The sequence below is a fragment of the Pimephales promelas genome, chromosome 7, assembly GCF_988280905.1.
Source record: "Pimephales promelas chromosome 7, fPimPro1.hap1.1, whole genome shotgun sequence".
NCBI classification, from domain to species: domain Eukaryota; kingdom Metazoa; phylum Chordata; class Actinopteri; order Cypriniformes; family Leuciscidae; genus Pimephales; species Pimephales promelas.
The window spans coordinates 24,925,724-24,942,369 of NC_142775.1; the positions used below are offsets into that span (position 1 = coordinate 24,925,724).

Below are 16,646 nucleotides of genomic sequence, written 5' to 3' on the forward strand. Positions count from 1 at the left end.
AGGACCAGAGCACTGATGGTGTGATGACCCTATTTGAATTGCTCTGTTTATTTTGACTTATTATTATTATTATCATTTAAAAAAAAAAAAAAAAAGTAAAACAGAACCATCCCGGCACCAATTGTAACACAGTCCATCACTGGTTTAGTAACCTCTGGTCCATTAGAGTCACAAACACAGATGTGCAGACTGTCCTTCATTTAACTAACCCGAAAAAAAGAACATAAAGAGCAACAAACGTTTTCTTTGCTATTTTTTTCCCCTTTACATTGTGGGGGATTTGGATGTTAGGGAACAGAAGATAAATCAACATTTTGGCTTGCTGTTATGTTCCTCTGAGGAACACATACACACACTCACTCAGCGTTTGTCCTGTAGCTGGTAAACATCTGTAACCCCTCTGGTTCCTACTTCGTTTCATCCTCCTCCAAAAACAAAGCAAAGTCTTGTCCTATTTCCCTTATTTATTCTCCCTCTTCTCCCGGCGTAGCTTCTTCCCTCAAATGTTTCGATCTACAGTATCTTTGTCCCTGTTTGATTATTTAATTTATCTTTCTTTCAAAATAAAATGAAAAATAAAACAAAACATAACTTAAAATGTCACATCAAGAAGTCATCAATTAGCATTACTCTGTCTTCCGGGGCACAGAGAGTCAGCTTATGCCCCATTGTCAACAAACAAGAGGTGATGGCCTGCTGGTTCTTTGCAAATGTATCCAAATTTCAAAGCCTCTGATCTAAAATATAATCTTGTAACTTTTCATAGTTTCTGATCTGTTTCTGTCACAATGCTTTTAGAATGACAAAAAAGCAAAACAGAAAAGCATATAGAGTAATAAGATGGGGATGATGACAAGATGGGGATGATGTCATTATTTTGAACAAAAACATTTTTCTTGAGACTCATGAAACCCTTTTCCAATAGTCACTTGTTTTTTTTTTTGTTGTTGTTGTTATTTTTGGAGAACAATAAAAAGTCAGTATTTCTACTTTTTTTTGAGTGTCAGTTTTCATTATTTTAACAGGCTACACACAAACATCAAATGAAAGAAAGATGCGGAGTGAAAGTATATTACAAATGCTAAGACATAAGAGGTTCATATTTTAATAGTTTCAATATGAAATATCAATTCACGAGTTCACACATACATATATTGGATAAGATTAAATGTGTATTTGTCGTGCTGTCCGGGGGGAGGGCTCAGAGCTCTGAGGTTGGCCCGATGTAAGTGTTTAGGAATGGAAGTGTGGAGAAGGGGCAGTGGAGGGAGGCTGCTAAACCCTCAATGGAGTGAGGTGAGATTGCTGAATCTATATATAAACCTCTTATCATTGATAACTGAACGTGCTCTCCCTGAAACATCATTTAAAATATCACAACATACCGAACATTTCCGGAAAAATCAGAATAAATTTGTAATAAATGTCAGGAAATGTCAGCCCCAAACCTACAGTAGTTGCCTTGTAGAAACTTTAAAATGGTGATCCAATAAGTACATGGATTTTAAAATATTTTAATTTGTTTTGATGGGTATCTTTCTAACAATATTGGAATGCTAGAAATATTTCATTCAGTTCATTTCCACACTTCAGGAAAAAAACAAAACAAAACAAAAAAAACTCCACTACAGAGAACTGGCTTGCAAGATTGGAAATTTCATCAAGCAAACGACACTTAGCACTATTTCTTTTTTAGGGGGGTATTTTTACCATTTATTGATTTGCATAATTCCCGCAGGTGCTGAAAACAATAGTAAACAGTATGGGTAAATAAGGGACACTATCAGCTGGCACAATTCATTCATGGTGAATTATACCCAAAGTGTACTAATACGGATTTCTGTTTATTATCAAGAGCCTTGCTGTATTTCATGTGCTTGTTATGCTGTTGGCTATGCTTTCACAGCTGGTTGCTTCTGATCTAGTAAACATATCCCATATCTCACATTTAGAGCTATGGCACCAATATATATATATATATATATATATATATATATATATATATATATATAGTAATGTACACTATATATATCATACCTTACATACAAATATGATTACACACATCTGTACACCACACATTTCGTTGCCAACATACACAAACCACAAACCTAATTTCAGTTCCACATGGTGTGTGAAATTCAGAGCAGTTTGCTGTTCTAAATGCCACCAAGCCACATCCAAACACATCCACTTGATAACGCTGCACTCTCTTGTCACAGATCGTGCTGATATTCAGTATAGCGCACACAACTACAGAATACTTACGAACAGGTATGAGTGATGAAGTATCAAAGTTGCTTTCAGCAGAGGTTGCGGTAAATGCTTGTGCTGTGGAGTTGGCCATTACAGACACGTGAAGGAATATTTGGCAGTGAGATTGAGGGGGACAGCTGTGGGAGAGTGTTCTCAGGGATGATGAGATGTCTGTAGAAAGAGAGAGAGGGCAATTGCTTCACTCAAGTGTGCTCTCGGGGAAACAGTGAGGAAATAGCATGAGAGTTTCTGTTTTTTGGTCTGAGATAAAGCACACATGACAGATTACATCATCCGAATCCCTATGTGAATAGTGAATCATATTTGCACTTGAATTTTCCAATGTTAACCATTATTTATATAAGCCACACTGCATATTTACGTTTTTATTAACACGTTATTTTGCATGTTTATTAAGTTTTCCTATTGTGGTATAATAACCACGATGTAGCCGATTTCAGGTCAAATGTTGCCATAATGTAAACAAAACCTGCCCCCCCAGGTTTTTTCTATTAGACCATATAAAGATAATGTGACCCATTGGCAGCAAAATGGCACATATCCAGCCAGCATTGCACATGTCGATCTGAGGCTTGTGTGTATTTGATGAATCTATGTTATAAAGTTTCTTCACATTTCTGTAAAAAAAGCAACAGAAGGCTAAATCTTGAATGATAATTTCCTGGCTTTTGACCAGGTCAGTGGAGCATATTAAAAACAATTCAAAGAGGGGAAAATGTATAAATGACTATTATTTTATATGTAAATCATTGTAAATCAATAATGACGTGACGGGAAAGCATGGCGACATACTCAGAATTTGTACTCTGCACTTTAGAGTAGACACTGATTCTCAATACCACGACCTTCGGGTTACAAGTCCGACTCTTAAACTATTAGGCCACAACTGCCCCACATTAATCTGTTAATCTGTGCTTAATTTTAAGTGGATGCAGGAAACTCCCATTTTGCTGACTGAGTCCCCACACACAGCTGTCAGATGTGCAGTCCACTTAAAACGCTTGAGTTTTAAGTGAGTGTGCTCGCTCTACACATTAGGTTCTGGTAACTTGATCCTGATAGATATGGAGTAAAATTGTATTGTTTTTTATTCAGCAAAGCATTTAATTGACACTAAAAGCATTTAAAATGTTACACAAGTTTTTGTTTCAAAGAAATGCTGTTTTTTTGTTGTTTTTGTTTTTAAATGTGTCCTTATTGAATATGCTACATGTACTCCCCATTAGTAATAACAGTAAATTTTTCATAACTAACCCTCAACCAAATCCTAATCCTTCTCTAACCCTATAAGTACATGTTGTTAATTAATAATACTTAGTAAATGTATAATTACATTGTAATAAATGCCACATTAAAATTAAAAAAACAAAGACTTTTTATTTATCAAAGAATCCCCCCAAAAATGTTATAGTGCCCACAAAACCATTAGAGCACTACTGTTTTTAACATTAATACTAATAAATGTTTATTGCAAACCAAATCATAATATCGAAGTGATTTCTGAAGGACCACGAGAGAGCATTATTGATTCTGTTATTTTCCTGTTTATTACTGTGAAGCTGCTTTGAAACAACCTGAATTGTATAAAGCGCTATATAAATAAAAGTGACTTGTCTTGACAGAAGACTGAAATAATGGCTGCTGAAAATTCAGCTTTGTAATCATAGGAATAAATGAATGTAGGCATGGTGAGCATAGGAGAATTCTTTCAAAAACATAAAACAATCTTACAGACCCCAACTTGCTGATACCCAGCTGTCAGCCCTAACATACGGTAAATGTTTAGGTACTATAGACAGAGGTTCTGTCAACTGTAGATATGATATGTTGTAAACATAGTGCTTTGTGGCACATTCAAATAAACTCAATGGCTCTTCTTTATCATTTGTTGACCCTTTAAATAAAGGAAGAGGCCTTTAAAGACTCTGGACCTTATCACCTACAGTGAAACAAAAGAAACCCACACAGTATTTCCTTCTCTCTTCACTCAGTGTCCACACCCAGTGCTTCCTTCCTGAAATCAAGCAATTTACTTCTATTTGCATATATAAAATGCATCTTACACTGACATTCTTGTGTTTTTAGTTCGTAATATTTGCAGGATAATAATGATAGAAATTTTACCTGTTATAAAAGATGGACTTGACAATGCTACTAATTTATAACTTTGTTTGATTCCATGAAGCTGTGTCAATGTTTATGCCTGCGGCTGAATTAAGAGCTTTCATACAAGGAAGGAAGGGATGCTGCGGAAGCCACATCCTGCCCGAAGGGAGGGAACATGTGGACAATACACAAATGAACTGAGGGGATGACCGGGCAGTACAACATATGAAATGTCACTGGGTTGGCTCCAGCCTAAGACAGGGGGGAGACTCAACCAGACAGTGACAGCAGAGTGGGCTCTGCTAAGGGAAGACCAGGGGTCACCGCAGGGAGCCATACTGTGGAAGAATACACATATGGGATTGCCGTAGGGATCACAACATATGGACCCAGCCTAACACAGGCTCCACCAGTGTATACAAGTGATAGGCCTGGCTTCGGAAGTACCGCCACATCCTTTCCCGAAGGGTATGGAAGAACTCGACAGGGTTCGGCTAAAAAAGGGGAACTCAACTGGAGCAAGAATTGCTCATGTTTCTAGTCCATAAGAGGGGAATGGTGCAGCAAGCCGACACAACAAACCGGGCTTACAGTGAACTGGCTTCATGTGAAGGGACCCCACAGGAAGCAGCGGTTCGAATAATGTGTTGTCCAGCCCCCAACTCTCGATTATCTATCAGCGAAGCACTCTGTATCAATGCCGAAGCGAAAGCACACACTCATTTAAGAGGAGCATCTCAGGCATTTCATCAAGATAAAGGCAACCACATTTTCAGTGGGCCAACCTCTCTTGGAAACAGCCTTCCCTCTCTGCTGATTTCCTTAACAGATAAGAGCTTCTCTGAGGTCCTAAGGCTTGCGTTCTGACCACATATAACCAGAATGAAGCAGACGGACAGAGAAAGCAAGGGCTGGGTCTGCCTCCTCCGGGGCAGCACTTGCAGGCTCACCACCTGATCCCAGTTTAAGGGAGAGGTAGGAACTTGGGCACATATCCAGACCAGGGTCTCAGCTAGTGAGAGTTAGCTGGCCCGAATTCCAGGCACAAGTTGTTGACCGAAAGCGAGCAAGTCCCTACCCTCTAGCAGAGACCATAACTCACTGCCTGCAGTGGCTCAGGGGTGGTCCCCGCAGTGCAGTAGCACCAGAGACAGGCCCACGAGGATAAAGAGGGGCGCAGGGATGAGCCTGGCTCCCTCAGGAATCTGACGATCAGGACATGCTTCCCATGCTTCTGCATATGATGTTCATCATATTGAGGGTGAAGGAACGGCCAACTCCAATCCAACTTGCAGGAAAGAGAGCATTGAAATGACTGAACGCTCTCAGGATCTCCTCACAGAGAGAAGACTCTAGCCTAACACACTCTTCTAACACACCACTTCCGTATTTATAGCCACGCCGCGGGGGCGGAGTGCCAATTCCATTGGCTCGTTCAATAGTACTCAAAGATGATTGGCTCCCTGGTGTGATCCCCCATTCAGTCGACGTCGACTACGTCTGATGTTCTGGACTGAGAGGGAACCCTAATTTTCCAGACAAATATAGTGACTACATATGAATGTTTTTGCAAAACTTGGACTGCATAATGAGGAAAAAGCAGCCAGCAAGTTCCCAACAAGGAATGAAGTCAAGACAATTTAAAAGCATCACAAATGACACCTCAAGAAATTGGTTGATAGGTTTGAAGTTTTGATAGGGCCATTTTATACAAAATTACACAGTAAAAGACAAGACAATCATGTCATCATTCACTCATTCATCTTCATGTCATTTCAACCCGGTAGAACTTTTTTCTTCTGTGAAACATAAAATTGGATACATGTTTTTTTTTTTTTTTTTTTTTTTTTTTTTTTTTTTTTTGCACATGAAATACATCAATGGGGTTTAAAGGTGCCCTCTGGGATTTAAAATCAAATCATACAACATGTTCCATACCAGATGGGGGCAGTATACCTCCAGAAATACCTCCACGGCCACGCGCTCTCTCATGTCTTCAAACAATATGGGCGAGTGCTGTGTTGCTCTGTCTCCCTCGTGCATATTAATCAAATCAATTGACACGATAGTAAAAGGTTGGAAGACCGCAGTTTCACGTGGAGCATTTGGAGATTTTCAGAGATTAGAGACTAAATGAACAACATCTCAATACTAAATTATAAGGGCCGTCTCATAGACAAGTCGGTGCATTTCGACGATATGGGAAAATTAAAGCCCAGGCTATTATTTCTAGTTTTATGATATTCGATTTGTTCATATTACATTTTTTATCATTAGTTTGAATTAATTTGACAGACAGCATTCCCTGATGTGGACCACGCCAGCGTCTTTCAGAGCTGCCAACTCTCACAACACTTTTCACACACTCTCACGCCACACATCAATTTTGTCATGCACAGAAAAGGACACGGAGACCGATCTCAGCTCTCAGATTCTGTTCATTTTATTATGCAATTCAAACAATAAATACAGTATTGGCGCTTTACACGACAGATCCCTAGCACACGTGAACCGATCATCTCTACTAGCTAATGGTAAAAGAACACGAACACTGTTAAAAGATAAAGTATGCTACAACTTACCAAAATGTATTCCTCATGCATAATATCGACCAATTATTGTTTTTTAACTCTTCCCTGAACTGAAATGTAGTAGTGGGCTGTATTTTCCACACGACTGACGTCAGGTTCAAGTAAACACAAGCTGGCGCGAGCGCGACTCACTCGTGTACTGCAGTTTGGCTGGTGCTAACGTTGCCCGCCCGCATACCGCCTCCCATGGTCGAAACTGGTATTACGACACCTGCCGGGCCGGGGCTAGTAATTTAGCATGCTAATTCAGATTAATATCTCGGCAGCACTATAACGTGTCAGTTTTTTAATGACATCATCAACCTTATTTCTTCTCAATCTTTTGATGCGTGTAGCTCATTTTTGGGATATTTTAACCTCAATTTTTACAGATGGCACCTTTAATGTTGTTTTCAAAGATTTCTTCTATATTGTGTTTCATCAAAGAAAGTCATAAAGGTTTAGATCGATGAATGAATTTTGATTAATAATGAAGTAATGTTCACTTCAGTATGAACTACCCTACAAGTTGATTGTCAAATTGTAAAACAACAACAACAAAAATAGATATATTATTCTCTGTATGTTTGGAGTTGCCAATAATGGAATATGTGTGCCACTTAAAAGAGCAGGGCAGATGTCCTCACCACTGTTTGCTGTTATATGCTGACCTGGCATGTTTGAACTCTGTCACTCAACACCTCTAAACTACCACAACCCTTTCAAGGACCAGTCATGAAAGACCATTTATGAAAGAAAGCCACAGTTTTATATATAAATGTAACACTTTGTTCTGACCATGGGAGAAAATCGAGGCAGATGCATAGAACAACTTTTTGACAGAATACTTTGCACCATCTTAAAAAAAAAAAAAGAAAAAAAAAGAAAGTATTTACTCATTTAACACTTTACAACTTAATTTGTAACTTTCCACTCATTAAATCTAACATTTAAATCTGCAAAGCAACTCACCAACTTTTCCTTAACAGTTCTCCCACAGCCTGCAAGCTTGAAAACCCTTTAGGAATAGAAATATTTCCTCAACTCAGGCTGAGTTGTTCTTTTACTTTCTAACAGGATGGGAATAATATTATGAATCATAGCAGAGGTCTCTCTTTTTTTTTTGATCCGTTAGGTTTAAATGTATAGCATATGAACTTCCCCTTTCAGCCCTCTCCACCCTTAACATACTGCTTTACCAATGGTTTCTTGTGTTCGACCAATGGCTGGGCAGGCTCCTCCTCCAAAATAAGGCACAACTGAACAAACTCCTCCTCAGGAATAACACAGCTGTTGTCAGACTGAGCACAGGGAGGGGGAAAAACAGAGGCAATAGTTACGTGAGAGTTCAGATTAAGTCTATGGTGAAATCTTGCATTTTCGAGAAGGGTTTGTCTGTATCCCTCAGTACTACAAACCAGACCCTCTCAAGTTACGCCTATCCTGTGAAGAAACAAGCTTGGATGTCATTGCCTAAAGCAATCTTTTCAAGTACATTTATGTTATGTTTAGTACAGTCAATGTAATTAAAATTGACTCTATAGTTTCATAATTAAAATCTTTTAAAAAGGGGGAAAAAACAAGATGAACAAAACACAGGTACTTATTTTTTTATTTTTTTATTTTTTTTGTTCTGTATAGTATGAGTGTCTGTGTGGTATGAATATGGACTACATCCGCTATGCTTTCATTATCATGTGACCTACCAGCGTTGGTTGTTTCGTTTTTTTTGTTATTAATATTATTCATTTGGACTATTATTGAAAACAATCTAACAATTATGTACAATGAAATTAATTAAATGATTCAGCTATATCAATATTTGCTCAGAAAAGCCCATATATTATGACAATTTGATAATAAATTGTATATTATATTAGTGTGCAGTTGTAATGTGTAATAATATCCATAATCCTCTTGTAAGTATATAAATATATTGTAATGTTCAAAACTGCCCTTTCAAATACACATTGTACTGCATTTACCCCTAAAGGGTAAATAATACCTTATTGTACATATTAGTCTCAAAGTGTACATGCTATACCTTTTGAAACTGTATTGACAGTTTTTGTACCCTTTTTCTTAGAATGTGTAGAGCACCCTAAGTTTTGGCTGTCCAGTTATTTATTGTAACTGCTAAAGGCGGCAGGAAAAGCAAAAGCAGTGGATGAAGGACTAGAATAAATTAATGAAAACATCCAGTCACGCTCATCTTCACACCTGCCAACTGCAATCTCACACCTAGAAAAATAAGCTACAATTTAGCAAATAGTCACTATAGCTCCAGCCATCTGTCACAGGATCTACATGAAGGACTCGTATGTGTTAATTCAGGTGTGTTATCCTGCACAGTCATTTAAAATCTTTGATTATCTCTATAATAATGGTACACGATCATCAACTTTCTCTCTCAACTCAAGATTTGATCCTGAGTTCATGGAGCATGTGCATATGAAAGTGTGTCGTAGTGAACAGCCAATCACATGCCTTGAAACACAGATAAACTGTAATTCACTTGCAAGAGAATCAGAGAGATTCTTTTGTCTCTAGAGATTTGGAGATTGAAGAATATAAAGTACATAAATGCATTTACACAACAAGAAATAGTTGACAATAAGCAACTGATTCCAAATCTAATTTATATAAAACAATAATGTATATTCATCTACACTAAATGCTTAATAATACTTAAACTAAAATTGCTTGGATTAGGGGTATAATAATTATGTAAATAATTATAATAAGTTGTCATCGCTATAGCCAGAAAATTTTGTCTTCCAAAAATCTCTTACTATGAATCTGTTATAGTGACCTTTCATTTGGAGCAAGAGAAACTAGTGGCTTTATCGCATCAGACATGTGTCCCTTTGCTCACTGCTGATTGGTCTAACTTTGGTTTGACATCTCTTACACAGAACATTACTTGGCCCGGGGCAAGTTAGCTGTGGAGCATAATTTATGATGATGAACACAGCTAAAAGCCGAACCATGCACTTTCATGTGCTTAAAATCCAGGGTCAGTACAAACTAAACTGGAACATATACTGGCTAGGCACCTAAACCGACTTCATAGTATATAGGCCCCAGGATATGTTCTGGGCACATACATCAAACTCTAGCTTCAATGTACTTTGAATGAAGCAAATCATCTTAAATGTGATTATATCTGCTAGCTAAGCACAGTGTGACTATATAAGGGCTTTAATTACTCATCAAACTGCAACACCTATGAAATGCCAGCAGTTTCATTAAATATTATGAAATGAAGTATACACTATCATTAAAAACTGTGTGATCAGTATAAATATAAACAAATTAATTGTTTTTCTGTTTTCAATTAATTTCACTTCTTGAGTGGTGCCAACGAGTCTGTTTCATTTCGATTGACAATGACATTGTGACATGAATTTAACTCAGTCATGTCAGAGGAGACTGGGATTTTAATTGCCCCCCCCCCCCCCCCCTCCCTATAAAAAATATAAAAAATTAGGGGTGACTTGTGACTGCTGGATAGCACATATGCTGTGCAAACTGTTTTTCCATTTATGCTTTGCATGGACCAGATGTTGTCCCATTCTATTCCTGAAATCCATCAATGAATTGACAACATTTCTTCTGCTGCATACAGTGCTTTCTTGAGAAGTGCCATGTATGTTTAAAGACGTCTTAATTAACTGTTAATTAGCACAGCAAATCTAACCGAATAAATTAGACTGACTAAGAGAACTGAGACTTCCTGACATAAACTAATAGATCCCCTTTAAAGATTTATCACCTAAAAAAAAGAAGGGGGAAAATGAATATTCTGCCAACATTTACTCACCATCATTCTATAATCTGTATTAATTTTCTTGGAACACGAACTGAAATATTTAATCAACTGAGGCCCATTGGAAAACGTGTCTTTGGCAACATTTCTGCAAAATGATGTTGTGTAGCTTGCACGTTTTGCAAGTGAGTGCATTAAAAGTGCTTCCAGTGCACGAATCTGCCACCCTAAGGTAGTGTTAAAAAGCGAATGTGAGGAAAAGCACATTTGCTGTGGCAACAATGCACTTTAGCTTCTTTCTACATGTTTTTGAGCTCTTTGATCTTTTTCACTGTACTCATAACAGACTGTATCAAGTGCAATGGTAAGCATAAAAAAGCCATACAACCTGCTTATGTGATGTAGCTTGTCATAGTTTACAAATTGTGCACAACGGTAAAACAAATTTGAGGTCATGACAGTGTTGTGCAAGAAAGCATGCAAAAATAAGTTTTTATTAATCAATAATATGCCCCTGAAATCATAATTTGTGTGAAAAGGCCAAAGGAATAAAAATGTTTTACTGCCCTGAATGTGTAAATGTAGGTGCATGGAGGCTTGTGTTGCAAGTTAATAGATTCAGTAGTTGAGCTAATTAGAAGTTTAATTATCCAACATTAATGATATATGACACCCACAATCAATAGATACTGAAAACTCCCGGTAAGAACAGTCGTTTGTTTGGATAACCAATCCAGCCTTCAATTACAAGTTCATGTTCTGCCGCTTTGCGTTTCAAAGAAATTTGTATCGTTTTCAACGATACCGTCACCACAAAACTCCCCAGAAATCCACAGTGTCTCTTAGCTTTTGCGACAGTCACTCTCTCATTCTCTCAGCCAACAAGATCTCTCATTCTCTAAGCCAACAGTGTTTAGACAGACCTCTGATTGGCTGCCAGTGAGAACATTACAGTCTCCTCACACACAGACAGAAATCAATGGTTAGGAAATTGTGCAAAGAAATAATATTGGCACTTCTACATGTGTAACAAGGTGTTATTTTAAATGGTAGTAACATTACATGTTGGTAATGACCTGAATTTGTTTTTGGAGTTTTTATGGTCTGATGTCTTCAGCAGAATTTAGATTCATAAAATTAATCCGGCTACTAACTCTTTAATTCAGTTAAATAACTCTTTATTGTGTTGGTCCCCCAAAAGACATTCTACTGACTAACTTAAGTACATCAACTTATTCTAACTACTAATATTTACAATTTCTCACTAGAAATTATATCAGAAGAACATTGGTCAAAAACCTACATTTACACATAAACTGACTACCAACCACAACTTGTTTTAGACAAGTCATTGTTTTAGAAAACTGGTCTTGATGCTATTCGGCATCTCTAAATTTCTCTTTAGAGAACCCAACTTGTTCATAATCACCCACAAAAAACAACCTTGAGAAAAAAAAAAAAATAATTGGTTGTGTCGACTTCCTCACTTGACATTGGTTTGATGGTTTTCAATCAAAGACAGTCAATCCCCTGCTGTTTAAACTGCATCCGAGGGAGCACTTGAGTGTAAACCATGATCAAAAGCTGATCATAAACAGCAACTAAGACAAAATATAAAGACTTTTCAGGTCGCACAAGGAGAGACGAAGTCGTCAAATTACTGACAGACATGAGTAGACTATAGAATCCGGAGATGTGCGCAGTCAACCAGAGCGAGTCGGTTCATCAGTGTTAACAACCCAGGACTTTAATGAGGTACTAACTCAAGACTCCAGTAGGATTTCACCTCCGTTTATCAGCTTCTCTGTTTTCTAGCACTGATTGGATCTGGAAAATCAATCTACATCACCAAATTCACTGAAAGCATCACCAACAGCAACAATGCAATATGCAGCTAACTGATATTATGCATCCAACAGGGGGTGCACTGGTTCCTCATCACAGAACCAGGAAGTTCTTTGCTGTTATAATAATTTCACTTCAACTCGATTCTGATGGTTACTACCAACATAACTTCTAACTTTTTTTTTTGCTTAACTCTAAAAATGGATACACATTGAATCCAGTTTTCTAAAGCAATGCCTAGCAGGCTATTGGTTAACATTATCAATGTCAATGCAAAAGAAAAGTAAAAAAAAAAAAAATTACAAAGAAATAATTAGGAATATGAAGACGTAAAAGACTAACATTCATAGTAACATACACTGATGAATCTTTTACAATAATAGCAGGAATGTGCATTAAATAAATAAAGTTATTATTCTTTGTGACCTAAGGAATCATTACATAACCAGTCGATTCCCCCTTCAACTATCTAATTATCCCTGTAACTGTCCTTTTGTCTTCCTTTTCTTTTTCAGATTCCCTGTCCACCCCCCACCCCACATTTCACTTAAATCCCTCATTTCATTTATTGTCATTGTCTCTCTCAGCCTCTCTCTCTCTCTCAAACACACGATGTACGCACACACACACACACACACACACACGTGCACGGCGAAGAGTCAAAAGGCAGATAACTGGAAATCTATGATGTTTGTTTTGGCACAGTGATGGACAATAGCATCCAACACATGAGTGCCCGCACACACTCCACACTACAGTAGCTGCTGAATGAAGCTGACCTGTATGTGACTTTGTGGGTGTGGTGTATAAACTGGATTGACAACCATACTGATACCCTACACTCCAATTATGTGTCACATAGCTTACATAAACAACCAAAAAAAAAGTTAATATTGAATAGCCTAATTTTCTTTTAGAGACATTTGCCACTTTATTTTTGTCTGTTTTTGATCCGTCAACGAAAATAGAACCATGCGAAAAACAGTAGTACAATCAACCATCACGCTTCTCTGAACAACAGACAGCACAATAGTTGTTGATTGAATCAATGTTTTTGAGTGAATCAGTTGAGTGAATTATTCGTAAATCGTAACCCACTCTCTTTGGCTACCTCTAAAACCTGAAAAATGCTGCCTTCGGAGGACACATTCCAAAGTAGGAACGAATCAAGGCATGTTCGAATCCAAAGTTAGCTTCACTTCCTGTCTCCTGAGATACCTTTATCTGATTTTTGAAGGCAGCATATGTTTTTATTCACCTTTGATGTCCCACAGTCCTGTGATTTCATTCTGTGACAGCTGAGCTAAAAAATAAAGATGGCATCTGAAAGTTGCAGTTGGTAGTCAGTTTGTGTGTAAATGTACGTTTTTTACCAAAGTTCTTCTGCTATAATTTCTAGCGAGAAATTGTAATAATTCAATACTTTCTCAGTTAACACCAATATAAATTAAAATAGAATAAAACAGTTAGGCTATTTGTCACCACCTGCTGATATTTAAGGTAGCAATGAGTATTTAAGGAGCAATGACTCTTATTTTAGTCAGAAAATCTTTACTTTGTAAAAACATTTCATTGGCCATGTATTCTGCATCAGGACCACTTAATTATACTATCTGACTAATAATAATTATGTTCCCTCAGTTGCCACAGAGTCTTGTGTCTCTGTGAATATTCACTCACAACATGTCTTTCTGTCCATCATGTCCAATTCCTTCTGCTCATTTACTATCAAACACAATTAGTCAGTGAGTGACAAACTAGGTTGTAATTCTTCAGACCTGTGAGCTTCATTTTAGCCACACGGGAGGCAGTCAAATCAATTACAGCATGTGTTTGTTCTCTCTGACATGGCATGGCTGAGTAGCTGTGACCTTGCAGAAATACTCACTGTTCTTTCCCTCTATCTTTAGGGATCGGTAATCATTTAAATGGAAATTTCCTCCCAACAGTGGGTAAAAACTGGGGCAAACTGCTCTCTTCTCTTGACACCCAGATAAGACCACCCAGTCTTATAAATGTAAACTGCTTAGGTTATGATTGCAGAAAAAAACATTGTTTTTCAAGTAATTTTGTTCCATATATACGAATATGATTCTAAGATTGTTTTTCACACTAGACTGCCCCCAATATGGGTTAAAAAAACACTTTCTCTGCTCACTCAGAGGGACAAATAATATTGAGCATGTTCTGCAGAATGAAGGGAGGGTGAAACCTTTCATTAGTGCTGCACGGGGTCTCTGGAGCTGTTTAACTCATCAGTGACATCCTGACCTCAGCTTCCTTTCACTGACAAAGTAATTTCCCTCTTGAGGAGCAGTGCGAAATCACTGAATCCACGTGATATCCATCATGATATATTGACTAGCTGAACTTTCGTTATGAACTTCATTGGATGACAGTGTACAAGTATAGGTGTGAAACAACCTTAAACATAATATTGATTTACCAATTAGGTCACATTCAAATACAATACTAGTACAATTTTATTTGTATAGCAATTTAAAAACAACTGTAGTTGACCAAAGTGCTTTACAAGGCCAAGAAAACAAAGGTAACACTTTATAATAACTACATGCTAATAATCAGTAGTCAAGCAAGAGTAAACAGTAATTCATCAGTCATAAAGCATTAATATACATTAATAAGCAGTTTATAAATACAGCTATAAAAATGCTTTCTTTTTTATTTAAAAGCATATCTATAATTGTTTAATACATGTATTTTCATCCTTTATTAATGATCAATTTATCATTTCTAAATGAAGAATTGTATTTTTTATAAACCAGTTATTTAAAGGTATAGTTCACCCAAAAATGAAAATTAAGTCATTAATTACTCAGCCCCATGCTGTACCAACCCCGTAAGTCCTTCGTTCATCTTCGGAACACAAATGAAGATATTTTTGATTAAATTTGAGAGTTGTATCACTCCTACGTAGGCTCCCTAATGGGTTGGAAACTTGACGGCCCAGATAGTCATTGAAGAAAATGTTTAAATATTCCTGTGACTACAGTGGCTCAACTTTAAGTTTATCAAGCGACGAGAATACTTTTTGTGTGAAAAAACAAAAAACAAAAAAAAAAACAACAACAAAAATAATGACTTTATTTGACTATTCCTTTTCTTCCTTCTGGGCCTCAGACGAGAGTTCAAGAGATTTCGGTAACACTTTAGAATACGGTTCCTTCGTTAATCATTAACTGCACAAGAACCAAAGAGTAACACAACAATCTAGTAACTATTATTAACTAACATTTAAAGGTGCTGTATGCGGTTTTTAGCAGCCTCTAGCGGTGATGTTTCAGAATGCAACAAGAGCACTCGTGCTCATGTGCTTGTGTGCTTGTGCGTGCTCGATCTTAAGAGCGAGCATTCACTACCGGCCACACGGAGACTTTCAACGCAATGGCGAAAGCATCACACACAACATGCTGGAAATCTAAACTCCCACTGCAGTTACAATAATAGCCTACTTTTATCAGCTTGACGTTGAACTAATGCTCTGTGCTCGTACCATGATCATAATGTTACAATAAACTGCATTTAGCCGATATGTGATGTTATAAAGCATAAGCCAGTTCGCTAACTATTTGTGTATCTTTCACAATCACCAATGGCAACATAGGGTGAATGTATAATATGATAACAAAAACGGTTAGTGAACTAGACTAGTGAACAGTTTCAGTGTAACAGTTTGATCGTATGAAGTAACATTACTGTACTAAACATGTCTGGAAATGTGAATAAACAATATGATAGTAGTGGGATGACGACGTTAGTCAGTAGATCTAGTAAATAAAATAACTGACTTTTTGTTATCCTGGAACATTCTTTTGTATTCAGTTCATGTCTCATGTAGTTTACCTTGCTATTTCACTAGAGTTTACTAATATGTTGTACTAATATGTTGCCGATGTTGATCCACGCTTTCGCTCGTCGCACGTTTTTTGACGAGATTCACGTTTTGCCTAACGAGCTTCAGCAGATTTGTGTTTGTTTGTTTTTTATATTTTTTGCAGTTTGTGTTGGAGTCTGTGTTGTGCTGGAGGCAGGAAGTTTTGTGGTGTTATCAGACTTCATGT

The 16,646-nt window shown here is 37.3% G+C and overlaps 1 protein-coding gene across 1 annotated transcript in view; it reads right to left on the reverse strand.

The window, feature by feature from the left end:
- Positions 1–8,147, reverse strand: part of gypc (glycophorin C (Gerbich blood group)) — a 28,744-nt gene extending 20,597 nt beyond the window's left edge. Inside the window, exons 1-2 of the mRNA XM_089133254.1 lie at positions 7,923–8,147; positions 2,266–2,424 (exon numbers count right to left, since the gene is read on the reverse strand). Coding sequence (XP_088989380.1) covers positions 2,266–2,344 — 79 coding nt within the window. The 5' untranslated portion in view covers positions 2,345–2,424; positions 7,923–8,147. The remainder of the gene's footprint in view (positions 1–2,265; positions 2,425–7,922) is intronic.
- Between the last annotated feature and the right edge of the window lie 8,499 nt (positions 8,148–16,646).